The sequence below is a fragment of the Aotus nancymaae genome, unplaced genomic scaffold (assembly GCF_030222135.1).
Source record: "Aotus nancymaae isolate 86718 unplaced genomic scaffold, 86718_ANA_hifiasm-v0.15.2.pri h1tg000076l, whole genome shotgun sequence".
Lineage (NCBI taxonomy): Eukaryota > Metazoa > Chordata > Mammalia > Primates > Aotidae > Aotus > Aotus nancymaae.
The window spans coordinates 17,973,850-17,990,314 of NW_026988491.1; the positions used below are offsets into that span (position 1 = coordinate 17,973,850).

At 59.0% G+C, this 16,465-nt stretch overlaps 1 protein-coding gene across 2 annotated transcripts in view; it reads right to left on the minus strand.

Moving 5' to 3' along the window:
• SCUBE1 (signal peptide, CUB domain and EGF like domain containing 1) overlaps nucleotides 1-16,465 on the minus strand; it is a 143,016-nt gene that overhangs the window by 43,482 nt on the left and 83,069 nt on the right. Inside the window, exons 6-7 of one of the 2 annotated variants that reach the window (XM_021668663.2) lie at nucleotides 16,071-16,187; nucleotides 13,378-13,467 (exon numbers count right to left, since the gene is read on the minus strand). In XM_021668663.2, the coding sequence (XP_021524338.2) occupies nucleotides 13,378-13,467; nucleotides 16,071-16,187 (207 nt within the window). The remainder of the gene's footprint in view (nucleotides 1-13,377; nucleotides 13,468-16,070; nucleotides 16,188-16,465) is intronic. The other variant, XM_021668664.2, reaches the window with a different exon arrangement.

Below are 16,465 nucleotides of genomic sequence, written 5' to 3' on the forward strand. Positions count from 1 at the left end.
CGGGCAGGGACCCACCTGGCAGCTCAGGGCCCAACACCAAGCACGTGCCATTGGACTTTTCATCGTCCTCCCCTAGCAGCTCCTCCTCCAGTGCTCTCTGTGGGCAGGAATGCTACCCCTATCTGCCCCAAGCTGAAGACGAGGAGCCCCCTACCCCGGGGACCCAGGGCCTGGGCCTGTTGCTTCCCCAGCACTTCCCAACTCTAGCCCCTGCTCTTATTGTAGCCAGGCTGCTGCTGTCCTCCTGTCTGTCACCGCCTCCCACGGTCCCTCCTCCAGACCACTGCCTTACCCTGGGCAGCCAGAGAACTGTGCCCACGTCGGGCTCATGTAAGAGTGCTGGGAGCCAGCAGTCCCCGGGATGTTCTCTGCCAGGGGAGGTGGGTGGAGGCGGGGAGGGTGGAGTGGAGGAGTGGAGGGAGCAGTCTGGCCCTGGGCCCACCCTCAGCTCTTCCCACTGTAGGGCCTGGGGCAGGCTGCAGCCTCTTGCCCGAGCCTCCATCCCTCCTCTACAACACAGTGATGGCTGCTTCTGTGGTGCCCACTTCAGCCATGTTGTGAGGTTTTGAGATGTTCACTGTAAATGCAAGCCGGGTACAGGGAGCAGCCATGAAGCTGACCTAGGTGCTCTGGGTTGAAGTGGAGGCTGGGACCCAAGTCCACAGCGACAGGACGCACGGGCCTGGTGGGGCCGAGTACCTCGTCCCTGGTTTCCAAGCAGAGGCTCTGGTGCAGCTGCCGAGGAGGCTCCTGCTTCCATGGCAACCAGCCAGGGCATCACCCTAGTCCACCATCTCTGAGAGCCTCAAAAAACAGCCTCACCTCTCCTGTTCCCCAGGATCAGAGGCCACCCAGACCTGGTACTAGACCGCTGCTGTCGCAGAGACAGTAAGGAAGCAGGCCGCTGTCACCACGGCGCGACCACCCTAAATACAAGTGGCAAACAGGGCCCGGAGGCTGCAGCAGTGGCCACTCTGCCCAGTGGGGAGGTTCGGGTGGGCTCTGCATCTTCCTCCCCTTCACCCAGGGGCCTTCTCTGGGTCCCACCCCGGCCTCTGTCCCTTCCCAGGGGCTGACATTATGGCCCCATGAGGAATCTCTCCCACCCAGAAACACACTTGTGGAGGGCGACTCAGGCGCCTGGGACCGGGAAGGGGAGGAGGGCACAGCGCAGCGTCCAAGAGCTCCGTCCGGGGACCTGAAGACAGAATTTCCTTGTGGACCCTGGGAGCCCTCCAGTCTCTCTGTCCCTAGCCTCTAGATGAGAGCTACAGAGTTCTTTCTAAAGGCCTCTCCCCACCTGCAGAGATCATGGAACAAAACAGCCCTTCGTAGTGGACAAGGAACCTGTCATCCACCAGCCTTAGCAGGCCTCACAGCAGCCCCACGCCCCAGTGCAGAAGCAGACAGGCCCCTGAGGCATGGAGAAGTGACACCGCCTGTCCAGGCAGGAATCACATCATCTGTGGAACCCAGTACCAAATACAAATGAAATGTTCTTGCTCAAAAATTCCTGAGAATTTCAAGACAGAGGTGGGACATGAAACCCATCGTGGGCCCTTCTAAGGCTGGGGGCCTGGGCTACACACATGTTGCACACCTTAGAAGCTGGCCGTGCTCAGGTCACACAGCTATGGGGAGGAGCCGGTATTTGAACCCAGGGCTGCAGAACCCCAGGCTGATGAGTGAGTCGGACAAGGCCAGAGAGCCTGGGCTTTGGCAGGGGATCCTGGCGGTGAGATCTGCACCCCCTGGTGCCCTGGCTTCCTCCGGTTGGTGGGGATTGCTCTCACCCCGAAGGGCGGGGGTGGCCAAGGAGGAGGAAGGTCAGGTGCAGGGCTGGCTGGGGCTGGAGAGTGTGGGGGAAACCTCAGACAGGTTAAAAGGTCCCACCTTTGGTCTCTCCCAGGGGAGCTCCTGCTTTGGGCCAGGCCCTGCAGGGTAGGCCGGATGCTCCACTGGAGCCCCCACGCAGCCTGGCCAGCGCTCTGACAGAGGGAAGCAGGGGCCCAGGACAGAAGGACGCCTAGGAACAGCCGCAGTCGCTGCTGCCCTTTGTGTTGGCACTGCCTGCTTGCGCTGCCCCAGGTCTGGGGCAAGTCCTTAAAGGACAGTCTGAGTCACTGTGTGGTGGACAGAAAAGACATGCGCTATGGAGTCAGAGCGACAAGTTTCCACAGGCCGGCTGTGTGACCTTGGGCAAGTCCCTTTGCTTCTGGATGTGTAACATGGAGATGACTGTATTTACCACATGGTTCCTGCAAGACCCAGGCAGAACGGTGGGTGTGACAGCGCTCTGTAAGCCGCTCTGTGATTGGGTCACTCTCACTTTCGGTGCCATTCTTGGAAGCTCTGCCTATGGAGGCTCAGCACCCACAGGCAGTTGCTAATTCATTCAGTGATTATTATCTGAACTTCTCTGCCCTGCACAGATGTGCCTTGAACACAGCCCCTGGTCTCACGGGTGGGTCAATTTCACAGTGCTGGGTGGCTGGGAGAGGGGAGATACGGAGATGAATGTGACATGTCCCAGGAGTCAACAGCTTATGGGGTGGCAGGGGGCAGCAAAGAAGGCCCAGACCTCGCCTTTCTCTCCTGGGTCTGTGCCTGCCTCTCACACTGCCCACCTCCCAGCCCATGCCCCGCCACACCCAAGCATGGCTCCTCAGGGTTCTACAGGGCACCCCCCTTGGCCTTGAGGAACCAATTCCTCAGGACTCAGCAGGCCTCACCTGCCTCCCGGAAGCTGTCCTGAGCCTTGCCCTGGGATTCTGCCCGCAGGGCGGCGCTGTCTGTGAGTGCCGAGGCCTCTCCCACAGACCACACGCTCTCCAGGCAGGGCAGTCAAGGTGGCCAGCACGGTAGAGGTGCCTGATGAGTTGTGCTCAACAACTAATGAGCAGGGACTCTGGAGGCCCCGTTAGGAACAGAACCAAGCCAGGGGACCAGGTCGCTGCCCTCCGTTGGGCCTGGGAGGGAGAGTGAGCTGGGAGGTGAGGTAGAAAGAAGGGAAGGGCCCATGGGCCCCTGGTGGAGGAGGCAGTGAGGTGCCGTGCTGAGCAGGGCATGAGGGCGCTCTGTGGTGCACAATGGGAGGTGGGCGAGGGTGCCAAACTCAGTGCCAGCACACAGGGGGGCCATGGGAAAGGGACTCTCCCCTCCCTAGGCCCTGGGTTTCCCGCCTGTGCTCGGCCTAAACATGGCTGAGGAGCTTTTCACCAGGGCAGAGACTCTGATCCGGTGGGCTGGCGTGTGGGCCCAGTGTCCCACAGAGCCCCTGCCTTCCCTTCTTCCTCCCTGTCCCTCAGTGGCCTACCCCGATGGTGGGGGCAGCTCAGGGTCCTGGCCAGAACCTGCTGAGGCCTCAGTCAGGGCTGGCCCACCTGCCCTTCTGTCTCTAGAATCAACTGAAGCTGCGGTGAAGAGGGGTTGGCCGACCCTTCCGGCAGATCTGGGGACCTCTGACCTCTGACCCTCTTCCCCCAGCTGGCTGTTGAGCCCTCCGTGGCTCCCATTACTTTGGGATAGAAGCCACGCCACGCCCCTGGCAAGGCCCTGACGAAGTGGCCCTGGTCTCCCTGGCTGGCCTGTCTCCTGAGGGGCCCTCTGAACTCCAGGGAGGCCCTGTGGTCCATCACTAGTGTTGTGCAGCAGGCTTATGGCCAGTGCTGTGCTGGGCACCACAAATGTGGCCTCCTGCGCCTCCGACAGTCAGCAAGGGGTGGTGGAGGGGGCTTGACCCCGTCGGCAGAGGGCCACACCTGGTCCTGACCACACCTCCCCGCCTGCCTCTACCTCCACTGGGCAAATGGTCAATCCTGAGAGCTGTCTGCTGAGGGAGTGCCTGCTGGGTCTGCCCCAGGGCTGCCCGGGGACACGCTGGTGACAGCACAGGCAGGTGATGGCAGGGGTAGGGAGGGGCTCCGTGTGGCTGGATGCAGGGATACTGACAAGGAAGCGGCTCCCAAGGAGAACACGGGCAGGAGGCCCCAGCAGCTCCCCCAGAGCCAGCGCTGCTCACCTCTAAGGCTGCGGGGCCCCAACGCCCGTGATTGCCAAGGGGCCACCCAGGCCTCTGAGGCAGTCCGGGGTCTCCTGGACTCTGCCTTGACTCCGAGGCCCATTTCAGCCCTCTGCCGACCCGAGCCCGGCCCTGCCAAAATAAAAGGCCCACAGGCCTGCGCCATCCTCAGGGCCTCCGTCTACCTGAGCATTGTGCTGCTTGGGAAATTTTGTGCCAGGCAAATTTTTGTCAGTGGCACTGTCTTCCAAGGCAGCAGGCGGGGTGCCGATTCCAGGATGCACTAGAGTGTGGCAAGCCATCCTCTCCCGTGACTGGTGGTGTGTGTTCCTGCACCTGCTCAGAAAACAGCGGCTACCGGGACAGCGGAATAGCACCCTGCAGGGCTGCAGCGAGGGGGCTGCAGGGAGGCTGAGGGGTGGTTGCACCAGGGGCATAGAAGATGCCCATCCAGGAGCAAGACAAGCTGGCCTCAGGAGAGGTCTCCTAACTTGGTTTGAGGGGTCCTGAGTGCCCCTCGGAGGCCAGGAAGGTTTCATATTAAAGCAGGGGGCAGGAGCAGGGCCTCCAGTGGCCAGCCTCCCTGGCCCGACTCCTTCACTTCTTGCCTCTAGACCCTGGCTCCTCAGTGGAAGGTGCTTAGGGCAGACAAGGGGGCTCCCCTGCAGCGTCCCACTGGGGCCCACCCACAGGAGGCATCACAGCTGTGCCCCGGAGGCATGGGGCACTGAGGTGTGGCAATGGGAAGGAGCAGGTGAGGGCGTGCCACTGGGGAGCAGTGGGCTGGTGCTCTTCCTGGGCACTGGGAGGCCCTTCCAGTTGGGGGTGCCCAGGGAGGCCTGGGGATCTGAGCAACAGCAGCTCATGCTCACTGAGCACACACTCATGCCAGGCCCTGTGCGAAGCATGGGGAGGCGGAGCTGTCACCTGCCTGCCCTGGAGGGGGAGGGGTGTCGCGTAGAGGGAACTGGACAAGCTCCTTTCACTTCTCTGAGCTTCGGTTTCCTCATCTGTAACACTAAATCCTACAGGTTGCTGGGAACATTGAACATGTCTGGGTGTACAGAGAGCCCAGCCTAGAGGCTGCTCCACAGAGGGAAGCCTTGTTCCAGGTTTCTGCTGGCTGCCCTGGAGACCTAGCTGAGGACAGATTCAACAACCACCTGGGAGAAAGGGAGGCAGGGCCCGGCGTCTGAGCACAAACCTCTGTGTTTCCAGGTGGGCCTCTGGCGTGGTGAGCTCCCCACCTCTGCCCTCTTGTCACGTGACTTTGTGGGGATGGGGGTGGGGCAGGGAGTAGCCGGCACCTGCAGCCTGTGTCTGTGTTCTCTCCCCCTCCCTCTCCAGAGCTCCAGCCTGGGAGCTGTGCATGCCTGTTGGAGGGGTCCAGGTTACGGGCACCTGGCCAGCAGGATTGACAGTCTGAAAGGCGCTGTTAATCCTGCTGGGTCTCCAGGGCTCTGGTCAGCCCACCGCTAGGACCTGACCAAGGCCAGGCAGACTCCAGGCTTGTTGCCTCACTTCTGGGACCTGCCATCGAGGTTCTGTTCCTCCCTGGCGTTCGAGAGTACCCTAATGGGATGCTCATGGCCGGCAATGGCGAATAAGGAAAGGATGGAAAGTGACTGAGCACCCGCTACGGGCCGCACACACAGCCACACACTGCCTGTCTAGTGCCTCAGCTAAGCTTCTCCAGACACTAGAAGCCATTTTTGTAAATGAGAAACTGAAGCTCAGATGCGAGCCGGCCCTGGGGTGCTGGTGGAGCTACTGACGGGGGAAGCCAGGACTAAACCAGGGTCTGACTCTAGAATCTGGCTCAGGGTAACCAGCAAGAGCAGTCACCATGTGCTTGACTGCAGCGAAGCTCCAACCACGGATTTCTCTGCTCTAAGAACAAATGCAATGCCACAGCCTGGATGAGCAACCGGAGAGCACCCACCTTCCTTGGGTTAGACCAGGAATCTCGCCTCAGGAAGCTGGGGGCTCCTGGGGCTGCCTGGTACTCCTCAGTGTCCGGGCTAACCTTGGCCTGCAGCCACCACCTGGCCCGCCCTTAGCTGGGTCCAGCTAGAGCGAGGCAAGTGTCCTGGATGGGGAGGGCCAGCAGGAGGCGCAGGCTGTCGCCCCCAGGTAGGTGGGGTGAGAGGGAGCCAGCAGGCAGGGTGGCAGAGGGACCTGTTTGGGTGTGCCTGTTTTTACATGCGCTCCTCCTGAGAATACCTTCCATTGGCAGCTCCAGTGGACGTGGGTATTCCATGTCAGGGCACGCAGGGCCAGGGGGCCAGGGCTGGATTTGCAAAAATATCAGGAGATCACAGAGGGCATTGAGGTTGCATCTGGAAGGGCTTTGGGGCCCACTTAGAGCAATGGCCGGAGAACCTAAGGCAGGGCTGGAGCCCGTTCAAATTTGTGCCAAAGAAAGAGGGCTCTGGCCGTGGCCTCACCGCTGGTGGGGCTGGGAGACAGGGAGGCTGGCCCAGAGCCCAGGAGAGAGAAAGCAAGGCAGGCAGCGAGATGCGGTCTTGGGGATTTCAACATGAGATGAGAGCTGAGGACCAAAAGGAGGCTAAGGGGGTCACATGTGCCACCTCCACTGGGATGGGATACAGTGTGAGCAAGGCTGGCGGGCGGGGGGGGCGAGTGCCAGGGCCCAATGCACAAGGTGGCCTTGGGTGGGCCACGTCCCTTCTAAGCCTCAGCCGCCTGTCTGGCTCAGCCAGCCAATGCCTTGAGCCCTCATCTTTTCTCTAAGCCCTGCCTGGCACTGCGACTCCACCCACACTCCAGCCCTTGGCACAGCTGAATCGCCATCACCTACTCCTCCTACCAGTCTCAGCTGTGTGTGCGAGACAGGGAGGGACCCAGCCTAACTGAGGGCCCAGCTGACCAGACACCAGCCACACTGGGAGGCAGTCCAGTGACTAAGGTGCAGCCTGACCCCCTGATCCTTCTCTAACAGGAGCTCAGGCCCCTGGAGCTCAGTGGGCAGGGGGGCCATGGCTTGAGAGGGCATTGTCCCCACTTTCCTTGAGCCAGGCCACCTGCTGAGCACTGGCTGGGAGAGCTGCTGTGTTGTTACCTCCCTCACCAGCACTCAGACCTGCCTGCCAGAGCCCCTTCCTGCTGCAAGCAGGTCCAGCCTCCAGGGACCCACCCTCTCTCTGAGCTAGATACCTGCCTGCCTGGGCACTGAGGCCTCATCTATCCCCAGCACCTCCTCCAAGCCTTCATTCATGTGCTGAACCAACCAACCTCACCCATGCTCCTGCTCTGGGCAAGGCCCTATGCTAGGCCCTGAAGGGGCACCAAGCTGGCAAAGACCTAGCTTCTGCCCCCAGTCAGGGGGTGCTGGTGGAGGAAGGGTGAGTGGAGGGATGGGGGAGGGAAGGAAGGTCCAGTGAGGTCTGGACAAGCAAGGCAGCCTTTGCCAGGTAGAACCACCCAAGATGGCACCTGGGTAGAGAGGTGAGGGTGTGACCATGGAGGCAGTGAACCCAGGAGAGGCTGAGCATGCCAGGTCAGAGGAACAGGCAGAGGGTGGCTTCCAGGAGTGGGTGAATGTGTGGGGTGGGGATTGGGACACAGAGCGGTGAAATCAGGGACGCTCAGGGCCCCGGAGATGGCAGCTGCAGAAGAGGAGGTGTAGACGGGGTGGAGGGGAGCTGGGGGAGAAGCAGGAGTGCATATGTCTAGATGAGAAGTGACACTGGCCAGGCCGCTTAGGGCAGCTATGTAGTTAAATGAGGCTGGGGACAGTGTGGGACAGTGTGTGCCCCTGAGCGTCAGCCACCATTTCCACCATGGCCTCTCACTTTTCCAGCCTCTCCGCCTGCTTTCCTCAGGATGAGCAGCCTCTTGACCAAGCTCTGACCTGTGTGCTGGGCCCTTCCATCCTTCCTCTCACTTCCAGCTCCTGCGAGCCGGGCAGGGTGAAGCACGTCATGGCCATTTGGTAGACGGGAAACCCAGGGCTTAGAGGGACCAGGCTGCAGCCCCGTCAGCTGCAGTGGGAAAGCTCCTCCCTTCTCCCCCTGCCAGCAGGATAGTGGGCCCTGAGTGCAGCCATGTGGCACAGAGAGCTTGGCGGGGGGCAGGCAGGACAGAGATGCCGGGATGGCCAGGGAGACAGGTCTAGGGAAAGACCAGCAGGGAAAAGCCAGGGGAGGCCTGAGACTCCACCCGGCCCGCTGCTCGCCTGCAAATCAGTCCCTGGCGGCTTCCCTTTCTGTGCTTTGCACCTCAGTGCCCCAACTATGTCACACAGCTGACGCACAGCGAATGCTTCCTATGTGCCTGGTGCCGCACTAAGCACTTGCTACTTAGATGCTCATTTCATCCTCAACTCGATAGGACGTACACACTGTCACGATCCCCACTTTACAGCTGAGGGAAGCTAAAAACTCGCCTGAGCAAGCCTAGCTTCCAAGAAGTGTCCGGAATGGGCACCCAGGCCTCGTGGCTCCAAGGCCAAAGCTATTCCCTCTCCTCTGGCCTCCTGTAGGTCTGGGCCCTGTCTCCCCGGAGATGCCCAGACAGTGTCTGCTGATGAAGGGAATCACGGATGCTGGGGCTGGCCCTGGCCTCCATCTGGCACCCTCCTGGGGAACACTTATGAAGACGGCTCTTACAGTACAGAGGGACAGGGAAGGCTCAAGGGGCCTGTCCCTGCTGGAACCCAAGGTCCTCTCAGGCCAGGCACTGCTTCTTAGGCACTGTTGCTCTTTGCTCCAACCTCCATAAGCGTCGTCAAGCACCCGCTCCCAGCCAGATCCGGAGAGGAGGCAGAGGTTGGGCCTATACTGGACGAGGTGGAGCGGCTCAAGGAGCCAGCAGGAGCCGCCGCAGGCATGCGGGGAGAGGGGTTCCCAGCTGCCTTTCTTTGCCCCCATTTCCTCATCTCTAAAGCACTTGCATTGCTCTCAGGGTGGCTGTAAGGCTGAAGTCAACAGGGGGCAGCGTACAAGGCCCAGAGATAGCTCGGGCTGAGGGTCAACTCGGATTGGGGTCCCTGGCCTGCAGCTCAGGCCCCGCTGCTGCCCTGGGCGTGGTGGGACCCCTGGAATGGGCTAGCTGTGCGTTCTGCTGATTCAGTGCCCACAGGAGGAAGATCACAACTGGAATGGCTGCTGGGCCTGCACAGCCACGTCCCTCAGGCCTGTTCTGCTCCTAACTTGGGGCCCTGGACTTGGGAGTCCACAGGGCTGGGACCTTGGCCCAGGCTTTGCTCACTGGCCATGTGGCCTCCCTTCTCAGGGGCTCAGGGTCTTCCTCTGTGCAGTGGGGACACTCCCTGGAGAGCTCCCTGGAAAGTCCCTTGCCAACTGTAGCAGACTGAACAGTACTGGTGAGGCGGAAGAGCCAGGGCAGAGGGAATGGGCTGAAGACACACCACCAAGGCTGCCTGCGGAAGAGTGGGTGCCCACAGCTGGGGCAGCCAGTGGAGCCTCCAGGAAGGGGGTGCATCCCACACCCCCAGGACTAGTTTCAGAGGAGGCTTATGGTCCTGGGGCTCAGCCAGTGAAGAGGGCATGTGTGGGCTCTGCCCTAACAGAGGTCCCTTCAGCCCAAGTGGAACCATCTGTCTTAGCAGAATGATCCGTTAAAATGCCCACCTCCTAATCCCCAGAAACCATGACTCTACCTGGCAGAAGAGACTCTGCACATGTGATGAAGGATCATGAGACTGGAAATTATCCTGGATTATCTGGAGGGGCCCAGTGTGATCATCACAGGGGTCCTTTAGAATAACCGAGGGGGGTGGCAGAGGTGGGTCAGAAACAGAGCTGTGAGAACTGGGGCAGGTCGGGGACACCAGGCTGCTGGCTCTGAAGGTGAAGGAGGGGCCGAGGGACAAGGAACATGGGCAGCGCTAGAAACTGGAAAGGCGAGGAACGGGATTGGCCCCTGGGGCCCCCAGAAGGGAACAGCCCTGCCCACCTCCTGAATTTAGCCCAGTGAGCCCCAGGTCAAATTTCTGACCTAGAAGATAATAAGCCTGTGTTGTCTTAAGCGAAGGGAACTGCGGGATTGCGCGGATCTGTTAGCAGCAGCGAGACAAGCGGAAGGCTCCACCTAGCCTAAGTGTGCTCCGGGGAGAGGGACTTGATGGAAGACCTGGAGCTGACCCGAGTGGCGCCTTGCACCCTATCAACCTTGCAACAAGCAGGGTCCCGGGAGCCTGAGGCAAGCGCCCGTGCTGCACCCTTCACTGGGTACTCAGCTGTTTCACTCAAGTCTGCCAGATAATTGAAAGGTATCACTTTAACCTGCAGATCCAAACATTTTAACTGATTGTAAAGCAAGTCTACAACGGTTACAGGTTTTGGGGCTTCTTTAAAGTGAACATAACTGACTCTGTTCTTCACCTGTGCTCAGGGACTGGGGTGATTATTACAAAAAGTGAGAACCCAAGGCTGGGGCAGGGCTGGCCCAGGCCGCTGTGCTGGAGGTCTTCTCTCTCTCCGGCCACCCTCTAGACTTAGAACTGCGACTTCTGCCGGGAGCACCCCACTCCCTCACCGGAGCCAGAATCCCAGCTCTGTCCTGCCCAGCTGCATGGCTGGAGCCCTTAGCCCCTCCGAGCCGCAGCGTCCGCCCCTCCCTGGTTTCTAAGAGATGGCCGCGTTGGCTTGCCGGTGCTGCCGGCGGCTGGGGGTCTGAGCATCCGAGCCGCTGTCGTGGGGAGCTGGCCAGTGCCGCAGTCAAGGGCACGGACTCTGGAGCCAGGTGGGCCAGGGTCTAACCTTGCTGTGAAACTCCTCGGTGTCTCACTTTTCTCATCTGCTGCTGGCTCCTGCCTATGCCTGCCCTACCCTTCTCCCCTCCCAGAACCTCAAACGGGGCTCAGGCTGCCCACAGGCCGAGGACCTACTGGGATGCACTCTCTCCCACAGCCCAAGAATCCCGCAGCATGAACAGATGAGGATGACTCAGGTCTGAGCCCTCACCAGCTAGGTTGCTCTCCCCACCTAGGGCCTGGCTCTGAGTGTGATGCCCCGGTGCGCCTGACCAGCATGGTGCAGGAGGGGAATGTCACCTCCCTTACTCTCCGTACCTTGCCTCTGTTAATACAGCATGGGAACGGCCACACCTCATCGGGAGCTACCAGTTAGGGCCTGAAGTCCAGAAGGATCCTGTATCTTCACCCCACAGGCTGTTCTTAGAGGAGACAGTGCTAAGAAGGACGAGCTGTGAGAGAGGGCCTCACCTGTGCTCTAGACTCGAGGCCCCTGGACTGAGCCTTCTCGGAAGCCCAAGTCCGGTTCCTCGTTCAGGTGTGAGGCCTTGGCTATTTGCTCTTCCTTTGGTTAATGTTGGAGGGAGACTGGAGGAGGAGAAGGCTCTTCTGTCTGGGGCAGGACAAGCTCTAAGGGGTGGTATGGGGGGATTGTGATAATCACAGAGGTGGGGGTACAGGGGAGGGTCCCCACCCTGATCTGTCCCTTCAGGCTGCCCCCAAACCCAGGCTGGGGCTTCCTGCATCCTCAGGGCCTCCCTCACCTCCCCCTGCTCCAGGTACTGGCTCTGGGCCTTTATCCATTGACTCTCATTATTGAATGCAAGCATAGAGGCCTTCTCCCCACCCCTGCACCACCCATTTATGTGATGCCAACTCAGTGTGGCCCTCTTTCCCCACCCATCCTCTTCCTGGGAAGGTCGCGGGGTACCTGAGGGACCGCCAAGCTCCTGGTCCTGCCTGGCTTCGGAGCTCTGGCCTGAGACGATGGTGCCCACTTCTCCTAGTGAGTGAGGCCGAGGGCCCTGGGCCCTCTGAGACCTGAGAGTGCCCTCAGAACACTGACAACTCTGGGGCTCCTCCACCTGCTTCCAGCCACCTTTCCAGAAAGTCTACAGCACTGACTCATGCCTGCCTGGAGGGCAGTGGTCATACTTGCTGGCTAGGGGTGAGGCTGGAGGCTCAAAGCCAACCCAACCTGCCATCGCCAGCTCTTCCCAAGTCAACAAAACAGACCTGCCCAGAGAATCTGCAGAACTAGCTCCCAGCCTGAGCTTGCCCTGTCCGCCTGTGTGACCAGAAGTGAAAGCTCTGACCTCTCTGGCCCTTACTCTTCTCATCTGAAAGGAGGGCCGCTCCTATCCTATCTAGCATGGACTTAGGGCTCACAGAGTACCATCAGCCAGACCCACAAGCTCCTGGAAGCCCCTAACGAGTGCGTGGGCCTGAAGCCTTCACAGCAGCACACAAGGCCATATTCCCTGTGGCCTCGGACCCCCTCCTGCTTCCTCTCTAGATGCTTGGTCCCCCTGAGGTCCACATGAGGGCCAGGAAACAAAGCTCCCTCTCTAGGACCTTCAGGCTCTGACCTCCACTTGGCCCTGCAGCCTTGATGCTTGAAACAGCTCACATGGTCAGGACCTTTGGGTAGAGCTTAGCCCTGCAGGGTGACGTGTGACCTTGGGCAAGCCAGGGCACTCCAGTGAGCCTCAGTCTCTCCCTCAGAAAAATGGAGACCGCACCACCTGACCCCATGGCTGCAAAAGAGTGTGAGCTGAGAGCCATAAAGAAGGTCGTGAGAACCCCAGGTGACCACAGCTATGCTCAGGAGGTCCTGGGCAGCTGGTACAACCCAGAGGCCAGCAGAGCAGTGAACTGACTGATGGAGAGAGAAGAACGAATGAATGAGGAAGTCTGCTGTCCACTGTGCACACTGAGCTCTGTCCAAAAGCAGTGATTTCTCCTCTTTCTTTTTCTCCTCACACAGGTCCCTGATCAGCCCTGCCAGCAGGTCTCCCAAGACATCCTCCCTAAGCAGCATCTGAGAAGCAGGTGGCTTTTTCCCTGAGAGGTCCTGGAGGTTCTGGCTGGTGGCTTCCCTCCCAGGAGAGGAGATGCATAATGACTCTACTGCCCAGACCCTTGTCTACTCAAATGCCCTCTTTTGCGGCTGAGTCTGATCCTGCTGCTTTGCTGATCCTGGGGATCCTAACTGCGAACGTGGGTGTTTACTGCAAGTGGGGGAGCTTTTCAATGTGAAAAGACCTTTTCATTACGGCACTCGTCTCCTTACATGCACAGGCCAGAGGATAATAGCCCTGGGTGCTTTGCTACAAACACATAAACAAACAGAACAAACGTGTTTGATGGAGGGTAAAAACTTTAAAAAGGAAAAAGTGAGTTCACATCTGGAGTGGAGCCCCCCACACTCACACAGCACACAGGACTGCACACACGTGGGCACACCCCACAACAGACATATGCCCCCACACGCACACGCCACACCCACACACAGCACACACACGCCCATATCCACATGCCAGCGCACACCCGAGACACACACGTGCACGCACGCACACACAAGTGCAAGACAAAGGAAGTGGAAGAAAAGTGTTACCCATGAGTAGCCGCCGTTTCACCCGCTTGTCCACATCAGCTACTGACGTGGCATTGAACTGAGAGCGCTCAATTGCAGCCTCATCCTTCTCTAAAACACAAGTAAGGGACAAACACGGAGCCAGTGGTTAATGACAGCCCACTTCCCGCGGCCCAAGACAGTCAGTCTCTCGGCGTGTGCACGCAAAGCCAACACAGCACGCCGGCCAGCTCGGCATCCTCGCCAAGGGGCTAATCCCAGGAACCTCCAAGGTGGGGGTGTTCAGGGCAAAGCAGAGAGGCGGCGGGGGTGGTGGGACGTGCAGGAAAGGAGGAATGATCACAAAGTGACCTGGGACATAGAGGGGACTCAGGGCCCACAGGCAAGCAAACAGAGGAGGAGGCTGAGGTTAGGGCAGACAGGACTTGTCTGCAGAGCCACAGAAGCAGAAAGCACACCGTGGTGCTTCGTGGAGACACAAGCGATTATGGACCCCCGTGGCTCAGGCTGGAGAAGCAGGCATAGGACAAGGCACAGGACAAGGGGACAGGGCCACAAGGTCCGGTGATGGATGTACCTGAGACAGTAGAGGCTCTGTCACAGGGACATGAAGCTGTGTCAACAGTCATGCAAAATTAAGAACAAAATAGACACACATACACACACATACACACAATGAATCCAATAGAATAGACACTGAAAAACCACGGGATCGATTTGGGCAGCGCTGGTTGCCTGCTTGTCTATAGAGGACTAGGGCTAAACATTCAAGTGCTCAACAAGGGGACGCAAAGAGGGAACACTGATTTTAGGAGCGTGCGGGGGAGAAGTGGCCTGGGGCGGGCCGGGTAGCATCTTGGCTATGCCATGAGGCTTCCGGTGGAGGAGCAGGTGAGGTTAGCTGGGCTGACTTTCTTTGCTCAGAGGGAAACGTGTGGAGACACTGGTTCCCAAGCGGGGACATGGATGAACAGCGGGCAAAGTCAGGTGAAAGGCAGCTCTTCCCGAACAGGAGTGGAAGCAGCAGCAGGGGCTGGGTAAGGAAGTTGATTTCTGCTGAGACGGGAGGGAAAGTGGGGCTGGGGAAGTTACTTTAGAAAGGAGATCCAAGCAGGGGCCTTCACATGCAGTAGACATTGAAAAATAAAAAAGCAAGAAAGGATGATTCAGGTGGACAAGACAAGATGTGTTAGACGAAGGCTGGGTGTATCTGGCCCAGCAGCCGTTTGCACCTGCTCCAGCGGAGATGGCAAACCGTGCAGGAGACCTCTAGCAGACAAGACAGGAGGGAGGCTGGGGGGCCTGGGAGAGCCCCAGGCTGGACAGTGGAGGAAGAGAGGCCGGAGGAGAGGAGGTTCTAGATGGGATCAGGCTGCAATAGAGACACTGGTCTGAGAGCGGGTTTGGCTTTTAATTTTGGTTTTAATTGGTTGGGTGGTTTGGTTTGGCTTTTGGCTCTGAAAATAATTAATGGACATCAGTTATCAGACAAGACAGGCAATCAGGGACCATCACCAGAAAAGCAGGAGCAATGAGATAAAAATGAAATAAAAACTGGTTGTCTGAAAGAAGAGACCACACAGAGGAAGGGAGAGCCACCGCAGGCAGCAGAACCCGTGATGACAGCCCTGGACTACAGAGGTGACAGCCTGGCGCCCGCCCGGGCCCCGCTCCCTGAGACTAGTGGGAGCAGTGTCCCAGGAGACAGGGCAGGGGCACGCCCTGGCCTCATGGGCTTCTGTTTGCTGACCAACCTTTTCCTGTCCCCTGAGACTCCCTTGAGAAGTATCTTCCAGACTGACAGCAAGAAATCGGGCTTAAAAAAAAAATAACGAACTTGTGTTGGGTTTCTAAAGCGTGCCAACACAGGAAGGGTGGAACTCTGGGCGCCAGCTCTGAATCCTACTATTTCTCAGTTAAAAAATGTGCCGTTATTTTTAAGTGGGAGAAAAAAACCTACTAGTGATTATGGCATGAAATAATCACAAATATTCAATCTTCCCCTTGGAAAGAGGGACCAGGAGGAAGGAGGTGGCAGAGACTCAGATCAAGACTCTATGTGACAGGTGAGGAGATGGCCGGGCAGCGCTGAGAAGAGCGGACTTCGGGTGGGGGAGGAAGGCCAGCAGGGGCCCGGCAGCTCGAGAGATCAGCAGTTAAAACACCATACCCACGAGGGCCCGCACGGCTCGTCTCCCCTGGAGTTTAGACAATGACCACTCAAAGTGAAGTTCTGAGGAAACCTCTTGGTTTTCCAGCCGTGGGCGGCTCCCATGACTACCATGGCTGTGTGCAGTTACCTGAATCTGGCTGTTTTCCGTATTAGGGGAGGAAATCCCTGTGCTTCTGGAGCAGAAGCTCTTACAGGTGTGTACACCTTCCTTCTCCCCAAAACCCCCTGCCCGGGGCCACCCCTCACTTCCAGGACGAGGTCATGCAGGATCCCTGCTGCTAGGGAGCCTGCATCAGGCATCGCCAGGGAACATGAAGCAGAGGGGCCTGGTCCTGGGGGGCCGCAGGCCCCAGAGAAGCCTCCACAGAAAGCTTCCCCAGGGGCGCCGGCCATCCCCCCCCCATTGCCACGGGCTTGCCTTTCCTTGTTTCCCTGAAGCTTCCTTTCTGGGGATCCCGGACGTGGCAGGGTGCTGGCCCCGCTGGTGCATGCAGGGTGGGTAGGGGGCGCAAGGGCGGTGTGTGGCTGAGTGCCTACTTACCGATGCACGTGCGACCGTCTGAGTGGAGGGCGTACTTCTGGTGGCAACCACACATGGGGCCCGTGTCTGTGTCCTCACAGCTGTGCTGGCAGCCTCCGTTTCCATAGTTACAGGTTACTAGTTAGGCCCAAAGTGTACACACGTGTGTATAAACAGAACAACAAAAATGATTAGTTGTAGGTGTTGGCTGTTTCCTTCAGGGTATGGGGAAACTGAGGCCTAAGGCCATCAGTAGGTAGGGTCATGAGGCTTGCGGGGCAACAGATGCGCATCTTCCTGCACTTCGGCCCCTCCAGAATCTTCTATGGAATCACTCACTCCCTGGAGCTGAACTGGGGTGGGACAGAGAATGGTCTGGGCTCTGATCAGGGCCGGCACAAAGCTGATGTGCTCAG